This window comes from Bos grunniens, chromosome 20 (genome assembly GCF_055505025.1).
Source record: "Bos grunniens cultivar Pamir isolate PY7600 chromosome 20, Bosgru_T2T1.0, whole genome shotgun sequence".
NCBI classification, from domain to species: domain Eukaryota; kingdom Metazoa; phylum Chordata; class Mammalia; order Artiodactyla; family Bovidae; genus Bos; species Bos grunniens.
Genome location: NC_141184.1, coordinates 67,177,027 through 67,195,428, shown reverse-complemented (window position 1 = coordinate 67,195,428; position 18,402 = coordinate 67,177,027). Strand labels below are relative to the sequence as shown.

The window sequence follows — 18,402 nt, the reverse complement described above, 5'->3', positions numbered from 1 at the left end:
CAGGTCCCGCGGCCGGAGTTGACACTTCCGGGTGGGACCCGAGTGCGGCGGCGGGTCCGGGGCAGGCGCTTCCCGCAGCAACCATGGCGTATACCGGCCTCACCGTCCCTCTCATCGTGATGAGCGTGTTCTGGGGCATCGTCGGCTTCCTGGTGCCCTGGTTCATCCCTAAGGGTCCCAACCGGGGGTAAGTGCGCCAGGCCTGCCTGGGGAGGGAAGCGCGGTGAGAACCCGCTGGGCCGGGCGGGGAAAGGGGCGACGGCGCCGGTCGGAGACCTTGCCCGGGTGATCCCGCCCTGCAGTCAGGCCTCGGCCCCCGATCCCCCGGCCGCCCCCCGACTTCCTTGTCGCGGCAGCCGCAGTGTCTCCTAGCCCGAACTGAGGAGGGTGGCCTCCGGCGGATCCTCCTTAGGAAGAAGCTTTAGGGAAATTTTTTCTCCGCACGTCCGTGTGTGGGGACGTTGCCGTCGAAAATGGATGTATCCCTCCTCGAGGAGAAGTTGGGGCTCGTCACCAGACGGCTGTCGCCTTAGCCCCGCTGTCTACCCAAATGAGGCTTCGTTTGCCTACACTTTAAAGGGACGGATCAAATAAATAAAACAGAAATTGACCTCTCTGCCTCACAGGCTGTCGCAGTTGCACAGCACACCCTTGTGCCGCAGCGTGAACCCAGGCCTTGCATCTAGTGGGAGCCAGGAGCTAGTTGGGGCCTGATCTGGAGCGAGGTTAATTACCGAAGATCAGGAGGTATTGTTAAGAAACCCCTGCGTCATACCTTTCGAAGGGCGCTCCCGCACTTGTGTATGAGTGTAACAAGCTCTTAAAATGATTGGTTAAGAAAGACTCCCCCCGCCCCCCGCTCCCCCGACTTCTTGGTTAAATAGAGCTTTATCTGTTTTGTAAGTAAACTTTATTATGGTATGAAATAGTCTTATCTTCAAAGGAGCTTTGGAAACCCTCTTTCTGGTTCCTCTTTGCCTTTTAGTCATTTTTTCTCAGCGGCAAGATCATGTGGGGTGAAGCTTATTATGAATCACAGATTTTGGGGAACACCATCTCTTGTTTTAGTCTTTGAAACTAATTGGTGACTTCACAGTGCTCTGCATGCATAGTAGGCATTCAGTAAAGGGTTGTTGAGTGATCTGTTGCCTTTATTAAAGGAAAGAAAATGCTCTTAATAGTTTGTGACCTGAACCTCTTTTACTGTCTGGAATAAACTTGTGTTAGACCCGTTCCTTTCATCTAGCTTACAAGTAAATCATAATTTGTTTAAAAAGTAAACATTGTAGGTGAATTTATCATCTGGTTGCATTAGGTCCACCCATTCTGCTCCTCTCTACTCCCCGCCTTGGATGGCATCAGTTATGTAGGGTCATCTTTACAGCCTGTAATAGATGAGAATTCTCAGGTTAGTAAAACAATGTGTGTTAACCAAATTTAATTTCTTGGGCTTGTTTCTCCTGCTAGATTTAGAGAACAACAAAGTGCTCTTTTGTTGTGTTTCTGTCTTCAGCTCTTTCGTTGCCCACTGTCTTTCCAGCCTCCATGCTCAGAAAGCGTTTATTAATGTGCTGGTAGCGTTGACCATTTCTTTCTTGAAGTTCCCCATTTGGGGCCCGCTGTGCCCAGCCTTGGGTCTTGATGCCATTGCTCTAACCCAGAGTAATGAAATGCCTCCTGTGGTCCATGGGTTACTCAGTTTGTAGTCTTAGGGTTACGATTCACGTTCGACCTGCTAGTAATATGTTAGATTTGATTCATAGCCTCCACCCCAGCCCTTGTTATTTCCTGCTCTTGGCAGGATCGAACAGGTCTTAAAACACAAGGTGTCTCCTAGGAGTTACTGTATTATAGTTTGAGAAACACTGCTCCCAGTTGGATGATCCCTATGACCTTGGATAATTTAACTTTTCCATGTTCCTGTTTCCTCACTGTAAAATGGAAATATTAGTAATAAATTATTACCGGTTCTGTTTTACCTCCTGAAAAGACACGTTAACGGAAGAGCTGAATTGCTTCAAGGACTCTGGTGAATTTTTAATGCAGGAGAGCATTTCTGATTTGAGAATTGAAAACATCTTCATTAAGGAGATAAGGTGATGTGTAAGAAGGAGAGAAAGGAGTTTTTGCTGTTAAATTTTCTTCTCTGAGATCCCTGCATGTCAAAATGCAGAACTTGGGTGATTAGGATTTCAGGACCTCGTGAAACTGGGGGAAAATGGGGGCAAAAGGGAAAAAGGTCTTCTGAATCTGTGTGTAACCTAAAGCAAGCCCCTTACTGTCATCTTTTCTGCACCGGAAAAAGGGCGGAATACAATGAAGTCTGTACCTGGAATGCTGGTTCCTGACCGATCCTATTCTTTATGATTTCCCACTCTCCTCTTGGAATCCAGAGATTCTCTAAAAACTTGTGGAGGAGGGGGAGGGGGTGGTGACAGAGCGCGGGGATTAGTGTGCCAAGGGTTCACAGCTCCAGTTTTTTCAGACATAACATTGTTAAACATACAGAAAGAGAGAGTAGTGTAAGTGTTACGTAACACCACCTAGATTCAATAATGTTGGCATTCATATCTGCTTTGTATTTGCTTTGTCTCTGAATCCAGGTGTGCATACATACATACATAATTTTGCTGAACCATTTGAGCACACATTGCAGTCATTGTGACACTTTACCCCTAAATACTTTAGCAGACCATAACTCAGAAAAAAAGCACACCAGGAACTGATATTTTCGTGCTTTTTGGCCATGTCACACCTCTGAGCTTGCGAGATCTTAGTTCCCCAGCACATTGGGCACTCGGAGTCCTAATCACTGGACCAGCAGGGAATTCCCACGAGGGACCTTTGCTCTCCAGTGTCAAATGAATAGTGCAAAGGGGCCTCAGCTGTTCCCATTCTCTGAGATGGCCTTTTGGGGAAGAGGAAGATGGAGGGAGGGGTTCTGGATTGGGGCAGGGGAATGGAAGGAGATGAACAAGAGCTCGGGATGGAGGATAAACAAACATGCATTTGGGGACACTAGGGCGCCCACGTTCAGGAGCGAAATGCTGTTTGAAAGTAGAGGGGTGAGGAGGAGGAATGGAGCGAACTGATGACAGGTGAGAAGCTGGACTTGATTTTATAGATCTCCAAACATTTTTATTATGAAACTATCAAAATTTGGTAGTGCAACCCTTAAAGCCTATTTATCTATGTATTATATTATAAGCTTCATGTGTGAGGTACATATTTTGCTGAAGAATGTGCCTTCAGGATACATCCAGAGTCTGACCAGTTCTCACGACCCATACTGCTACCAGGCTGGTCCACAGTGCAACTCTCCTCTAACTGGATTTTCTGCTTTTCACCTTGCTTCCTCTTCCCAAGTCTGTTTTCACCCTGCAGAGAGATCCTATTACAGTTTGGATCAGATTTTGTCAGTGTTGTTAGTTGTTTGGTTGGATCTTACTCTTTGCGACCCCATGGACTGTAGCCCACCAGGCTCCTTTGTCCATGGAATTCTCTAGGCAAAAATACTGCAGTGGGTTGCCATTCCCTTCTCCAGGGGATCTTTCCAATCCAGGGATCAAACCCGGGTCTCCTGCACTGCAGGCAGATTCTGTACCATCTGAGCCACCAGGGAAGCCCCATTTTGTCAGTCCTCTCCTCAAATCCCTCCAAAATAGCTTCCCTTTTCCTTTCAGAGGCTGTAAGATACCTCTGACCTCACTTCCTGCCAGGCTCTCCTTGCTGTGCTCAGCCACCCAGGCCTCTGTCCTCTTTGAACCTGATACCCTCTCACCAGGAGCCTTTTCTTTGCTAAACTTCATCCCTTTTGTTTTCTCCTCTCTCTCCAGAGCCTGGTACATGCAGGACACTGAGTCTGTTGAATGAGTGAATGGACAAGCCAATGTATTAACCACAGGGGGGAAAAATATATATGTGTGTGTCTATATGTATGTATACACACACACACAGGGGGGGAAAATATATATGTGTGTGTCTATATGTATGTATACACACACACACAGGGGGGGGAAATATATATGTGTGTGTCTATATGTATGTATACACACACACACACGGGAGAAAAATATATATGTGTGTGTCTATATGTATGTATACACACACACGGGAGAAAAATACATATGTGTGTGTCTATATGTATGTATACACACACACACAGGGGGGGAAAATATATATGTGTGTGTCTATATGTATGTATACACACACACACACGGGAGAAAAATATATATGTGTGTGTCTATATGTATGTATACACACACACACACGGGAGAAAAATATATATGTGTGTGTCTATATGTATGTATACACACACACAGGGGGGAAAATATATATGTGTGTGTCTATATGTATGTATACACACACACACACGGGAGAAAAATATATATGTGTGTGTCTATATGTATGTATACACACACACACAGGGGGGAAAATATATATGTGTGTGTCTATATGTATGTATACACACACACACGCATGCACACACACACACATGCACAGAATTTCTAAAGGATAAGTTAAACTCATCACATGTAGGAGTTGTGATATTTGCTCCCTTCCTTCTAGGAGATAGTCTTGTGTATTGTGTGGGGTGTGGAGATGCCATAATTGGAAATCGTTCTTACAGATGATGGGCGTGCCTTAAAGGTGTTAAGGACTTCCTTGGTGTTCCAGTGGCTAACACTCCATGTTCCCAATGCAGGCTACCCAGGTTCAATCCCTGGTCAGGGAACTAGATTCCACATACCGCAATTAAGACCGAGAACAGCCAAAAAACAAAGAACTAATCCTTGTCGGTTGGTGACTGCAGGTGCAGGGGCGGTATGAGCAAGGAGATGACAAATCTGAGGGATGGAAGTGGTGGAACTTTTCGGGAGTAGGAGATTTCAAAGGGGAGCCTTTAGAAAGAGAAAGTGAAAAGAATATCACAAGTTGGGTTTTTTAAAATGTCAGAGTTCAACTGCTCAAAGATCCAGGTTTAACTGTTTTTCGGAAAGAAATGGACATGGGGAGAGATCAAGGCTAAAAAGCATAGTATCATTTCATTGCAGAGAATACTATCAGGTAGGGCGGTTACTTGGGGATCAAAGCTAATTATTGCTGCAGCCTTGTGTGTTCAGTTTTAGATGGGTTTGGAATAGACCTGTAAACTGTGGCATCAGTACCATTCAGTTCAGCTCAGTTCAGTCGCTCAGTCGTGTCCGACTCTTGCCACCCCATGAATCACAGCACACCAGGCCTCCCTGTCCATCACCAACTCCCGGAGTTCACTCAGATTCACGTCCATCGAGTCGGTGATGCCATCCAGCCATCTCATCCTCTGTCGTCCCCTTCTCCTCCTGCCCCCAATGCCTCCCAGCATCAGAGTCTTTTCCAATGAGTCAACTCTTCGCATGAGGTGGCCAAAGTACTGGAGTTTCAGCTTTAGCATCACTCCTTCCAAAGAACCCCCAGGACTGATCTCCTTTAGAATGGACTGGTTGGATCTCCTTGCAGTCCAAGGGACTCTCAAGAGTCTTCTCCAACACCACAGTTCAAAAGCATCAGTTCTTTGGCACTCAGCCTTCTTCACAGTCCAACTCTCACATCCATACATGACCAGAGGAAAAACCATAGCCTTGACTAGACGGACCTTTGTTGGCAAAGTAATGTCTCTGCTTTTGAATATGCTATCTAGGTTGGTCATAACTTTCCTTCCAAGGAGTAAGCATCTTTTAATTTCATGGCTGCAGTCACCATCTGCAGCGATTTTGGAGCCCAGAAAAATAAAGTCTGACACTGTTTCCACTGTTTCCCCATCTATTTCCCATGAAGTGATGGGACCGGATGCCATGATCTTCGTTTTCTGAATGTTGAGCTTTGAGCCAACTTTTTCACTCTCCACTTTCGCTTTCATCAAGAGGCTTTTTAGTTCCTCTTCACTTTGTGCCATAAGGGTGGTGTCATCTGCGTATCTGAGGTTATTGATATTTCTCCCGGCAATCTTGATTCCAGCTTGTGCTTCTTCCAGCCCAGCGTTTCTCATGATGTACTCTGCATATAAGTTAAATAAGCAGGGTGGCAATATACAGCCTTGACATACTCCTTTTCCTATTTGGAGCCAGTCTGTTGTTCCGTGTCCAGTTCTAACCATTGCTTCCTGACCTGCATATAGGTTTTTCAAGAGGCCAGTCAGGTGGTCTGGTACTCCCATCTCTTTCAGAATTTCCCACAGTTTATTGTGATCCACACAGTCAAAGGCTTTGGCACAGTCAGTAAAGCAGAAATAGATGTTTTTCTGGAACTCTCTTGCTTTTTCCATGATCCAGCGGATGTTGGCAATTTGACCTCTGGTTCTTCTGCCTTTTCTAAAACCAGCTTGAACATCTGGAAGTTCACTATTGCTGAAGCCTGGCTTGGAGAATTTTGAGCATTACTTTACTAGCGTGTGAGATGAGTGCAATTGTGCTGTAGTTTGAGCATTCTTTCGCATTGCCTTTCCTTGGGATTGGAATGAAAACTGACCTTTTCCAGTCCTATGGCCACTGCTGAGTTTTCCAAATTTGCTGGCATATTGAGTGCAGCACTTTCACAGCATCATCTTTCAGGATTTGAAATAGCTCAACTGGAATTCCATCACCTCCTCTAACTTTGTTTGTAGTGATGCTTTCTAAGGCCCACTTAACTTCACATTCCAGGATGTCTGGCTCTAGGTGAGTGATCACACCATTGTGAGTATCTTGGTCGTGAAGATCTTTTTTGTGTAGTTCTTCTGTGTATTCTTGCCACCTCTTCTTAATATCTTCTGCTTCTGTTAGGTCCATACCACTTCTGTCGTTTATCGAGCCCATCTTTGCATGAAATGTTCCCTTGGTATCTCTAATTTTCTTGAAGAGATCTCTAGTCTTTCCCATTCTGTTGTTTTCCTCTATTTCTTTGCATTGATTGCTGAGGAAGGCTTTCTTATCTCTTCTTGCTATTCTTTGGAACTCTCATTCAAATGCTTATATCTTTCCTTTTCTCCTTTGCTTTTCGCTTCTTTTCACATTCCCTTATATACAAATGTTAATGACTTACGTAGAATTCTGCCGATTGCGCGCAGGGCACACTGATGTCTACTGGTGTTTTAGCAGATCAGAGCCATTTTCCTAGAGTGCAGTCCTTGCCAGCTTGATCACTTGGGAAGGGAGCTTAAACCCCTACAACTTTTGCAGAGTTATCTAATGATTGCACTGTTTTTTTTCCCCCAGAGTTATCATCACTATGTTGGTGACCTGTTCAGTTTGCTGCTATCTCTTGTAAGTAGTTTATTTCTAAAATAATAATCGGTTATTTCTGGTATTTATCATATGTGTGATTAAAAGTTAAGTAAGTGGTTATCAAGTTAAGTTTCATTGTTATCAAGTTAAGTTTGGTTAAGTTAAGGTTATCAAGAAACTTAACCAAGTTAAATTTCATGGTTATCATGAAACTTTATACTTTTGTTTAATTGGGGTTTGTTCTTGGTGTAACATCCAGAAATAGTAACTTAAGATTGGAAAGAAGATATTTTCCTATGTTCAGTATGTTACCTAAGAATTGTGCGGATGCCCAGTTCTGGCAATACAGGTGTAATTTATTTGGCACTTATTTCAATCATGTAATTAGCTGGAAATTGTCTTCATACGGCTTTAGATTTTACTTCCGTGAAGTATCTGAGCCTATTCTTTTCACTTAAATATCGTGTTATGAAGCCAGTAAAGCCATTCTTTACTATGACTTTTGTTTATCTCATGAATAGACATTAAACTGGAATTGTAATCCAGAGAAAGGGTAATCTTTTAAAGTAATTAACTATGCACTGTATCAAAGTATGATAATAATTGGCTTCTGATTTGAATAGATGGTATCAACTGTTGAGTGAAAGCTTTAGGATATATGAAGTCATTTCTCAACATATATTTTTGAAATACTGTTAGAAATGGCAAAACAGCATTTGAAGTATTCTGTTGTTGTTTTTTTAAATTTTATTTGTGTATTTATTTATTTATTCTTTCGGCCACACTGAGTAGCCTGTGGGATCTTAGTTCCCCAACCAGGGATTGAACCCATGCTCCCTGTGTTGGGAGCTTGGAGTCTTAACCACTGAACTGCCAAGGATGTCCCTCTTTTTTAAAACTGAGATATATTTCACATACCATAAAATTTATCCTTTTAGGGATTGATTGGTTTAAAACCAGCAGTTCTTTTTCATGAAAGAGAGCTTGCTGGTTTCCTGAGACTTCCTTGTATGGAAAAGTGTTGGTGATGGCCGGCTGCTGTTTAGTGCTCACATATGGTGGGAGCAGCTCTTCTGATCCTATGACGAAAAGCTGTGGTTCTCTGTGGCTCTGAATCTGAATTTCTTATATCCTGGGGCTTTTGCATTGAGGTTTTTCAAAGAGGTTTGTGGGTAGGAGCCAATGCTAGTTATTGGCATACATCAAAATCTGCCCCTGTCAAAGAGTTAAATTACCATGAATTTTGGCTGTCTGGCCATTAGATTACTTGCTTAAGTGCAGCTTGCGGTGTTTAAAGCTGAATCATATAGCATGATGGAAGTGTGGCTGAGGGTGATGTTTAACTGCCTTGACACGCAGGCTTAGATAATGAGACTTTGTGCGGTTGCCTTGTTTTAGTCTTTTCTTTTTAGAAAGGTGAAGAGGCTTTTTTGGGTCTTCCCCGAAAGACCTGAAGTGTGAAACATTTCACACTTCCCCAGAATGGAAGTCTGACAGGTAGTGAATAGAGGACGTTCTTATTCTAGCTGTGTTTAGCTCTAAAGAGTAAATGAGAAGTACTTGCATCAACAATTCCTCATCTAAGTAGGGGTGATTGAGTACCAGCCTGTCCTACCTAATCAAATGCCCTCTAGAAATTCCAGCAAGGGAGCTCTTTATCAATCCAGGAGCCAAGGAGTGGTCCTATGATTGAAAAAGCTTTTTTTTCATTCCTTTGATCTCTGCTGCATGAGCAGTAAGGTTGGTGGTAGGATCTTAAAAGAGAGAGAAAATTATTGTACAGAGGAATGACTTGAGATTAAACAAAAATGAGGCAAAAGTGTTCTGTGACTTTCTGGTCCTCCACGATCTTTGAAATCTGGTTAATTTCCTGGATATTCTCTTTAAAACAGGCAGGAGACCTTTCCAATTAGTCTCATGCCTCATGTCTTCATTTTCAAGTATAAAATACAATAACTGGACTTGGTTGGAAATTATGTTACTTTGAGTCTTGGTGACTTAGTTGAGAACTGGTTGAGCCTTGCCTCTTGCTGTCTAGGTTTTCCTTTGTCCCAGTGTGCTGGCGGCGGCTTTGTTGCCAGTGGGTCAGTACTGTCATCAGTGTGTTAATAAAGGTAGTTAGTACACAGTGTCGCAACATTGAATGCTTCCAGAGGCCATTTTATGGGGAAATGAGCTGGGTGGTATAGACTTCATGCAATTTCTTTTTAAGGTTCTCTTTTTTTCTTTTTAAATTTTATTTATTTTTGGCTGTGCTCGGTCTTGTTGCTGTGAGGGCTTTTCTCCAGTTGTGGTGAGCAGTCTCCTCTCAGGCTGCAGTCAGTGGGCTTCTCGTTTCGATGGTTTGTCTGATTGGGGAGCACAGGCTGTAGGTGCAGGGGCTTCGGTAGCCGTGGCGGCAGGCTCAGTACTTGGGGCTCCGGGGCTCTGGAGCACTGGCGTGGTAGCTGTGGCCCACGGGCTTAGTCGCTCTGCGGCGTGTGAAACCTTCCCAGAGCAGGGAGTGACTCTGTCTCTCCTGCGTGAGCAGGCGGTTCTTCACCAGTGAGCCACCAGGGAAGCCTGTATGCAACTGTGTTTTTCTTGTTTCTTTGAAATTTGATCATTTATCCTATTTACAAAATATCTGCCTGAAACCTGCAGATGGAATTCAAATTCCAAATAGTTTACACACCTTATTCTACACAGGGGTGTGATTCTGTAATACATTTAATTTGAAATTCAAAGGGACCTTTACTGTTTGGCACTATACATATAGTTTCTTGAACATACCTCGTTTATAGTAAGACATGCCCAAAGAAACTAGATTTCCTAAACAAAGCTATGTTTTGAAATAGTCATAGGCTTTTGAATTGCCTTCTGTTTGTGGCATTCGTCCCTCTTTCCAGTTTGTTCTAGTCCAAGGTTAGATTCCATGGGGTGTACCTTGTTTGAGTTCTGAATAAATCAGGATCTCTGCCAGAACAGCCAGCTTGTGTTACTAGTTCAGCAGAGGAAAGCCTGAATGCTCTAAATATGGTTCCCTCTCTGAGGCGCAAGATCACTTTTGTTTCTTAAGCAGACAGGCCTTTTAGTTACTACTCTATACCTTCTCTTGGTCTTAGATTAGTTGTTAATTTGAGTTATGTTGTAGCTTACCCTAAGTCACAGAACTCACATCTTCAGAGTAAATTAGAAATTTAGTATTATATTGTGAAGGTGCAAGCACTTGACTAATTGTAAATCTTACCTGCAGAGTGACAGAGAAAAAGAAATGTTGACCAGGAGACCAGAAGACCTTAATTCTGCTACGTTGAGTAATGTTTGACCTGATTATGTTGTAGTACGGTTTGCTGAATTTTTGAATACGATGATGCTGTGTGTGAAAATTTGCAATGAAGAATAAGAAAAATGTATTATTATCAGTGATTTTTAAAAATTATTTTTTTAAATAACTGTATTTGTGTATTTATTTTTGACGGTGCTGGGTCTTCATGACTGTCCTAGGGCTCTGGTTGCAGCGGGCGGGGCTGCTCTTCTTTGAGGCTAGAGGGCTTCTCACTGCGGAGGCTTCTCTTGTTGCGGAGCACAGGCTCTAGGGCGCTATAATCATGGGTTTTTCTATTTCTCTTTAAAAGAAAGATCCTTGTTTGTTTCATATGTTTTACAGCTCTGTTATTAGAAGGATGCATATATATGATTGTCATATGTCTTCTGATGAATTAACATTTCTAACATTATCAGACATCTTTATCCTTGGTGATACTCGTTAACTCAATTTTTACTCCGTCTTATTTGTATCAGTAATTGTACCGCTTTTCCTGTGTTCATTATATCTGTGTCTTTATATTTAGAACGTGCCCTTTTGAAGACGGTATACTGCTTGGGTTTACTATTTCTTCTATTTTGACTGTCTTTGCCTTTTGGCAAAGGGATATTCCTTACACAATTAATGTAAGTAATGTATCGATTATAGCTAGGTTTGGGTTCACTGTTCATTGTTTTCTGTTTGGCTCAACTCATTTGTGCTCCTCTGTCCTTTTATGCATTCCTTTAAGTTAAGGGAATATTTTGAGTATTCTAATTCCTCCAGGGCATTTAGCTATTCTTTTGTATTTTTCTCCCCCTCCCCTTTATTTTATGTATTTATTTTTATTTTTAAAATTTTTTCTGTGCTGGATCTTCACTGCAAGTAGACTGTCTCTAGCTGTGGGCTTTGTGGGGGCTTCTCTTGCTGTGGCGCTCAGGGTTAGCAGTTGTGGCATGGAGGCTCTCTGGGCAGGCTCTCTAGTTACTGGATGTGGGATCTTAGTTGCTGCACCAGGGATCAAGCCCATGTCCCTTGCTTTGGAAGGTGGATCTTTAACCACTGGGCGTCCAGGGAAGTCCCCATTCTCGTTTTTGAAGGGTTTTTCCTTTCAGCCAGTTTTAAAGGTGCTCTTCCATTACCATCTGTCCTCCATTGTTTCTGCTGAGAACTCAGCTGTAATTTGAATAATTGTTCCTTATGCATTCTTTGTGCTCTGAATGTTATCAAGATTTTCTCTTTATTTTTGCTTTTCAGTATAAATTCTGCTATGATGTGCATAGGTGTGGTTTTGTTTGAATTTATTCTGGTTGGGTTTGCTGAGCTATTGGATCTTAACTGTTTTCCACCAAATTTGAGAAAATTTCAGTCTGTATTCTTTTTTTTTTTGCTCTATTCATTCTCCTTCTGAGACTACAATTCCACATATGGTAGACTTTGATTTTCTTTTCAATGTTTTTTCCTGTTTCTCCAGATTGGATAAGTTCTGTTGATTTTTCATCAGGTTCACTATTTCTCCTATCGTCTCCAACCTATGGTAAACCCATCCAAATATTCTTCAGTTCATATAGTAAACTTTTTTGTTCTAGAATTTTTATTTGGTTCTTTATTGATGTTTTAATTTAGTTGCTGAGATTCTCAATCTGTTCATTCTTTATAGCCAATTTGTCTTCTAAGTCTTTAAACATATTTATAATGCTGTTTTGTTTTGTGTTTATTCTAGAACAATAAACGCCTTTATTACATGAGCTAGCATAGGAAGGAGGAGGATTTATTTGCCTTTCTGTGCCTTGATTTCCCTCACATAGAACTCTAGCTCCTTGCCCTCTAGCACGCAGCCATTTGTAGGCCAGATTTGGGCTTCCCTCATCTGCAATGCAGGAGACCCTGGTTCGATTCCTGAGTCAGGAAGATCTGTTGGAGAAGAGATAGGCTACCCACTCCAATAATCTTGGGTGGGTAAATCCCGGGTGGCTCAGCTGGTAAAGAATCCACCTGCAATTGGGAGACCTGGGTTTGATCCCTGGGCCAGGAAGATCCCCCTGGAGAAGGGAAAGGCTACCCACTCCAATATTCTGGCCTGGAGAATTCCATGAACTGTATAGTCCATGGGGTCCCAAAGAGTTGGACATGACTGAACGACTTTCACTTTCACTTTCTGCTTAAGAGACATTACCTTTTGGAGGGGTGCACCTCATATGCATTTGGCATGGGGAAGTTTCCTGACTAGGGATCGAACCTGTGCCCCCTGCTGTGGAAGCACAGAGTCTTAACCACTGGACTGCCAGGGAAGTCAGAGAAGCATTACCTTTTAACTGCAGCTTCTATATAATTTTGGACTCAGCTTCTGTCGATTCCTTTGTCCTTGACTGTTGATTATATTTCTTGGGTTCTTTTGCCTGTGTATTTTTTACTAAATGCTAGATATTGAATCTAGCTAGATATTTACTAAAGCTAGATACAGATCACTGGGAAAGACCCAATGCTGGGAAAGATTGAGGGCAAAAGGAGAATGGGGCAGCCGAGGATGAGATGGTTAGATAGCATCACGGACATGAATCTGAGCAAACTCTGGGAGATTGTGAAGGACAGGGGAGCCTGGTTGCAAAGAGTCAGACATGACTTAACGACTGAGCAACAACAAGATATTGTAGAATTCTGGATTCTACTTAAATTATTAATTGATCACCTTAAACCTGTGGAAGGTTGGTTTTACCCTTTGTTGGGGTAGATCTATTTCAGTTTTGCCCTTAGAGTGAGTTCTCCATTAAGATGTGGCCCTTCTGGGGTTTCAGTGGAAAGTTTGAGGTGTTTCAAGCCCCTCTAACTTCAGACTCCAAGTTCTCTTTCTCTGTCACACACAGCAGCAGCAGTTTCTGCTCTGTCTTTTCGGCCCTCGGGGTGTTTTCCACCAGCACTTGGCATTTGCATGCTTGCTTCCGGGATGAGCCAAGGAGTTAAGGGGAATTTAAACATGTTTTGGGACCCTTGTGACATCTTTTTTGAGGTTTCCCCTCTTAATTTCCAACTGCTCTGGCAGCTCTGAACTTACCTTTTGATACCTCAAGTCAAGAAGACTGCAGTGTTTTGCTTGAGCGTCACATAGACTGGACAGTGTCCTCTGGGGAAATGCTGTATAAAAGTTCCTTGTTTCTTTCAAGGATTGAATCTCTTCAGATTCTACCTGCTTTGGACACTCTCTAGTACCATCAATTAGTTATTTTTTTGTATTTTGTTCAGAGTTTATAATTACTATCTATAGAATGAGTCTGATACCAGCTGCTGCTGCTAAGTCGCTTCAGTCGTGTCCGACTCTGTGTGACCCCATAGACGGCAGCCCACCAGGCTCCCCCGTCCCTGGGATTCTCCAGGCAAGAACACTGGAGTGGGTTGCCATTTCCTTCTCCAGTGCATGCGAATGAAAAGTGAAAGTGAAGTTGCTCAGTCGTTTCCGACTCTTAGTGACCCCATGGACTGTAGCCACCAGGCTCCTCCATCCATGGGATTTTCTAGGCAAGAGCACTGGAGTGGGGTGCCATTGCCTTCTCCGCTGATATAAGCTACTTATTACCAAAACCAGAACATTACCTATTGACTTTTTTTCCTGTTCAAGTATTACAGTTTTTCATTTCTGTAGAAGTTCTTTTTGCTGTTATTATAGTTTTGTTTTCCTTTCCTGTCTTCCCCTTTCTTTCGCCTCTTCCTTTCTTTTCCCTGCATATACTTTAAGTGTATCTTATTTCTTAAAAAATAGTAGGCAGTTTATTTATAGTCTGTATCTGATAATTCCATTATCTGAAGTCCTCGCAGGTTTATATCTGCTTTTGCTGTCTCTCACTCATGGTGCCTTGTTTCCATATGCGTTTAGTTATATTTGACTGTCATGTGTTCATTTTCCCTATAGATGTTTGTTTGCTTTTTGGCTGCGCCTTGTGGCTTGCAGGATCTTAGTTCCCTTACCAGAGGTTGAACCTGGGCCCTGGGCAGTGAAAAAAGCACGGAGTCTAACCACCAGACCACCAGGGAATCTCCTGTTTTCTCTAGTTTTATTTGTATGACTTCTTTGAGGCCTGGTATGAAGGTGGGCTCCTCCAGAAAGGATTTACATTGCTTCTACCAGGTGCCTAAGGCCATCAGCAGAGTGTCATTAAATTAAATAAAATTCTCAGTATATTCTTCTTTAAAACCATGGGCTTCTCTGGTGGCTCAGCAGTAAAGAATCCCCCTGCCAGTGCAGGAGATGCAGGTTTGATTCCTGGGTCAGGAAGATTCCCCTGGAGAAGGAAATGGCAAACTGCTCCAGTATTCTTATCTGGAGAATCCCGTAGACAGAGGAGCCTAGTGAGCTACAGTCCAGGGGTTCACAAAAGAGTTGGACACAACTTAGTGACTAAACAAACAAAAAAACAGCAAAGTATGAATTTGAGCTGGCAGACTTTCATGAAGACTAATTCTCTGGGCAGTGTTTTTCTCCCTCCTGCTTGGTATTGGTCTCTGAGACAGTGTATTTTCCTAGCGTTCCACTCAGGGGTGTTCTTTGATTTATTTATCCTTGCCTTCAGACAGAGAGAACGCTTTGGGGTCTTAGCTTTTTAGGGGGTATGCATGAAACTTTTGTTAGACCCTCTACCTTGAATGGGCCCTGAGCTTTGTCTACCATTTTTCATGTCCTGTGAGGTCTGAAAACAGAAGCACAAGTTAATCTGGGTTAGTATATGCTCTCAGAGTATGGAAAGCAACCTGTAGTCACTTTATTTCCCTCTGAGGAGTACTTGCCTTCGCTTAGTTTTTTTGGTCTGAGACTTGCTTACATTTCTCTCGTGGATGTGTGTGAAGTATTAGGATGTCTTGACTTGTTGATAGTGGAAAGGAAATCTAGGTATCTGGCCCAGCATATTATTATTATGTACTTTATGAGAAAATCTGTTTATCTTATTCTGACCGTATAATCTTTTTATTTATAATTTGGCAGATAAGAGAATTTGAACTGAAAGGCCTAGTATAGAAAGTATGGAAGTAAAAAGGAAAGATAATTCAAATTCAGAGCTGTCAAAAATAGGGCATATTCCTATTTTGCCCTGTAGTAGTGAAAGGGCCGTAGCAGAGATAGTTGGCTTCAGACTAATGGAAACTAAGTTTGTAGCTTCTCTGGATCTTGGGGTCCTCTTCCAGACTCCCATGACTGTGGAAGAATAGCGTTCTGTTTCCTTGGCTGGGTTTCAGTTTGGGGCTGCCCTCAGCTCATGGATGCCATCCACATTCCTTGCCCTTCCATTGTCAAAGCTATCAAGAGAGAATCTTCCTTTCTGCCCGGTCCTTCTCATCCTCTAGCAGCCTGGGTTCAGTAGGAGGTAGAAACCATACAGTAGATTAAACACAGGAAGTTTACTGTAACTGTGCACAGTGGCAGAAGAGCAGCCATAAGAGAGAAGGGAACTCTGCCTGGCACCTGAGGGCTCAGGGGAGACAAGGACGGGCACAGACAACTGGGAGAGGGTCCAGACCTTGTTGGAGAAGGCATAGTTCAGCCCACCAGAGAGCGGAGAAATTCATTGGTTTGGCCAGGCTGGAGTTGGCCTGGAGTTGCTGGGCAAACACTTGGCCACACTCCGGAGCACAGGCAGGAGAGTGGGCATGGGAGATCAGTGACCTGGGTGTGTGTTGGGAATCCTTGCGACCCTATGAGCAGAAGGACCTTGAAGCATGTAGTCCAAGCAGGGGCTCTGGTTTCCATGTTGAGAGGGCTGCAGAAAGGTTATTTCCAGGCCTCGCCTCTACCTCGAAGAATGACCGTGCCCTGGGCTAGAGCCTTGCAGGTTCCACCAGGTGGCCTCACACCCACTCCCCCAGCTTCTGGCCCTTGCCTGCCGTGCCCCTCCAGCGCCGTCTGCTGAGGAAGCTTGACATCATGCTCACTTTAAAGGAGAAAAAGGAACTCATTTGTTTACTACAGAGCTCTTATTACAGGGTGCATTACAAGATGACTTGCAATAAATTAATAAATGGTATATGCACTCCATATGTCCTTGGTCAGGAAGACTCCTGTCTCTTTTAGGAGCTCACCTGATTAGGTCAAGCCCACTCAGTAATTTCTCTTCCTTTTCTCTTTTTTTAATCGAAATACGGGCTTCCCAGGTGGCTCAACGGTGAAGAATCCCCCTGCCAGTGCAGGAGATGCAGGTTCGATCTCTGGGTCAGGAAGATCCCCTGGAGCAGGAAATGGCAACCCAGTCCAGTATTCTTGCCTGGAAGATCCCCTGGCAGACTATAGTTCATGAGGTCACAAAGAGTCAGACACAGCTGAGCACACATACAGTTGATTACTAGTGTTTTAGGTGTATGGCAAAGTGACTCAGTTATACCTGCACGTACATATATTCTTTTTCAGATTATTTTGCATTGTAAGTTACTACAAGATGTTGACTATAGTTTCCTGTGCTATGTATTAATAGTAGTTCCTTGCTGATTATCTATTTTACATATAATAGTGTGTATCTGTTAAGCTCTTAATTTATCCCTCTCCTCCTTTCCCCTTTGGTAACCATACGTTTGTTTTCTGTTTATGAGTTTATTTCTGTTTTGCAAATCAGTTCCTGCATATAAACTTTTAGATTCCTGTGTATCATACTAAGTAAGTCTGACTGACTTAGTATGATAACTTCCAGGTCCCTCCACGTTGCTGCACATGGCATCATTTCATTCTTTTTTATGGCCGAATAATATTTGTGTGTGTGTATACCACATCTTCTTTATCCATTTATCTGTTGATGGAAATTGCCCTTTCTTAAAGCGAGCTATATATATATTTTTTTTTGAGGTATAGTGGATGTATAATATTATGTTTCAGGTGTACAGCATGGTGATTCATAATGTTTAAAGGTTACGTTTCATTTATAGTTATTATCAAATGTTGGCCGTATTCCCTGTGTTGAGAGTACATCCCTGTAGCTAATTTTGTACATAATGGTTTGTATGTCTTAATTCCCTACCTTTGTAATGCCCCTCCCCTCCCCTCTCCCCATTGGTAACCACTGTTCTGTTCTCTGTATCTGTGAGTCTGTTTCTGTTTTATATTCGCTAGTTCGTTTTATTTTTTAAATTCCACCTGTAAGTGATGCCCAGTATTTGTCTCTCCCTGTCAAGGCAGCTGTATCTTACAGCATAATCTAATCATGGCGGTGTTCTCCCATCATATCCGCCACCCCCTGTTTATACAGGTGTATATGCAAGGGGATGGGAATTTGGGGGCACTGTCTTAGACTTCTGCCTCATGCAGGCTGGGTGGGGGGTGGGAGAGGAGGTGGAGATGAGCATGACTCAGTGCTGCCTGAGAAACTCCTCAGTAGAGTAAAATAGGTTGTATTTCATTCTGTGGCTTGAATACAGTTTTAGCTGTCTCACAGAGAAAGAGAAGAAATGACTAGTATTTATTGAACATCTATTTGTCAGCTACTACAAGAGCACTTTAGTTTATTATTCCTTTGGTTCTTAACATCTTAGGGCAGGGATTATTATCTTCGTTTTACACAGAGGAAAACTGAGGCTCGGGGTTGAAGGTCAGGTACCTAGAGTCACTCCACTTATTTTTATTAATATTTATTTATTTGGCCACACCAGGTCTTAGTTGCAACATACAGGATCTTTATTTGTGGCCCGCGAACTCTTAGTTGCAGGCGTGTGGCATCTAGTTCCCTGACCATCCACTAATTTTTGATGTAGTTAAAATTGAATCTAACCCTATCTAATACTGAATTCCATGCTTTCTAATAGTATCTAATAACATCACTGCCCTTGAAAGAATTTGCGTCACTGGACTGGAATGAGGGTGTTTGACAGAAGTCATCTCAGTAGAGACAGGGCAAGTCACGTCTCTGC

General features: G+C 42.8%; 1 protein-coding gene across 1 annotated transcript in view; it reads left to right on the top strand.

Moving 5' to 3' along the window:
* The first annotated feature begins 20 nt into the window (after positions 1–20).
* ATP6V0E1 (ATPase H+ transporting V0 subunit e1) overlaps positions 21–18,402 on the top strand; it is a 30,344-nt gene continuing 11,962 nt past the window's right edge. The window contains exons 1-2 of the mRNA XM_086362188.1: positions 21–187; positions 7,233–7,280. Of these exons, the coding sequence (XP_086218314.1) occupies positions 84–187; positions 7,233–7,280 (152 nt within the window). The 5' untranslated portion in view covers positions 21–83. The remainder of the gene's footprint in view (positions 188–7,232; positions 7,281–18,402) is intronic.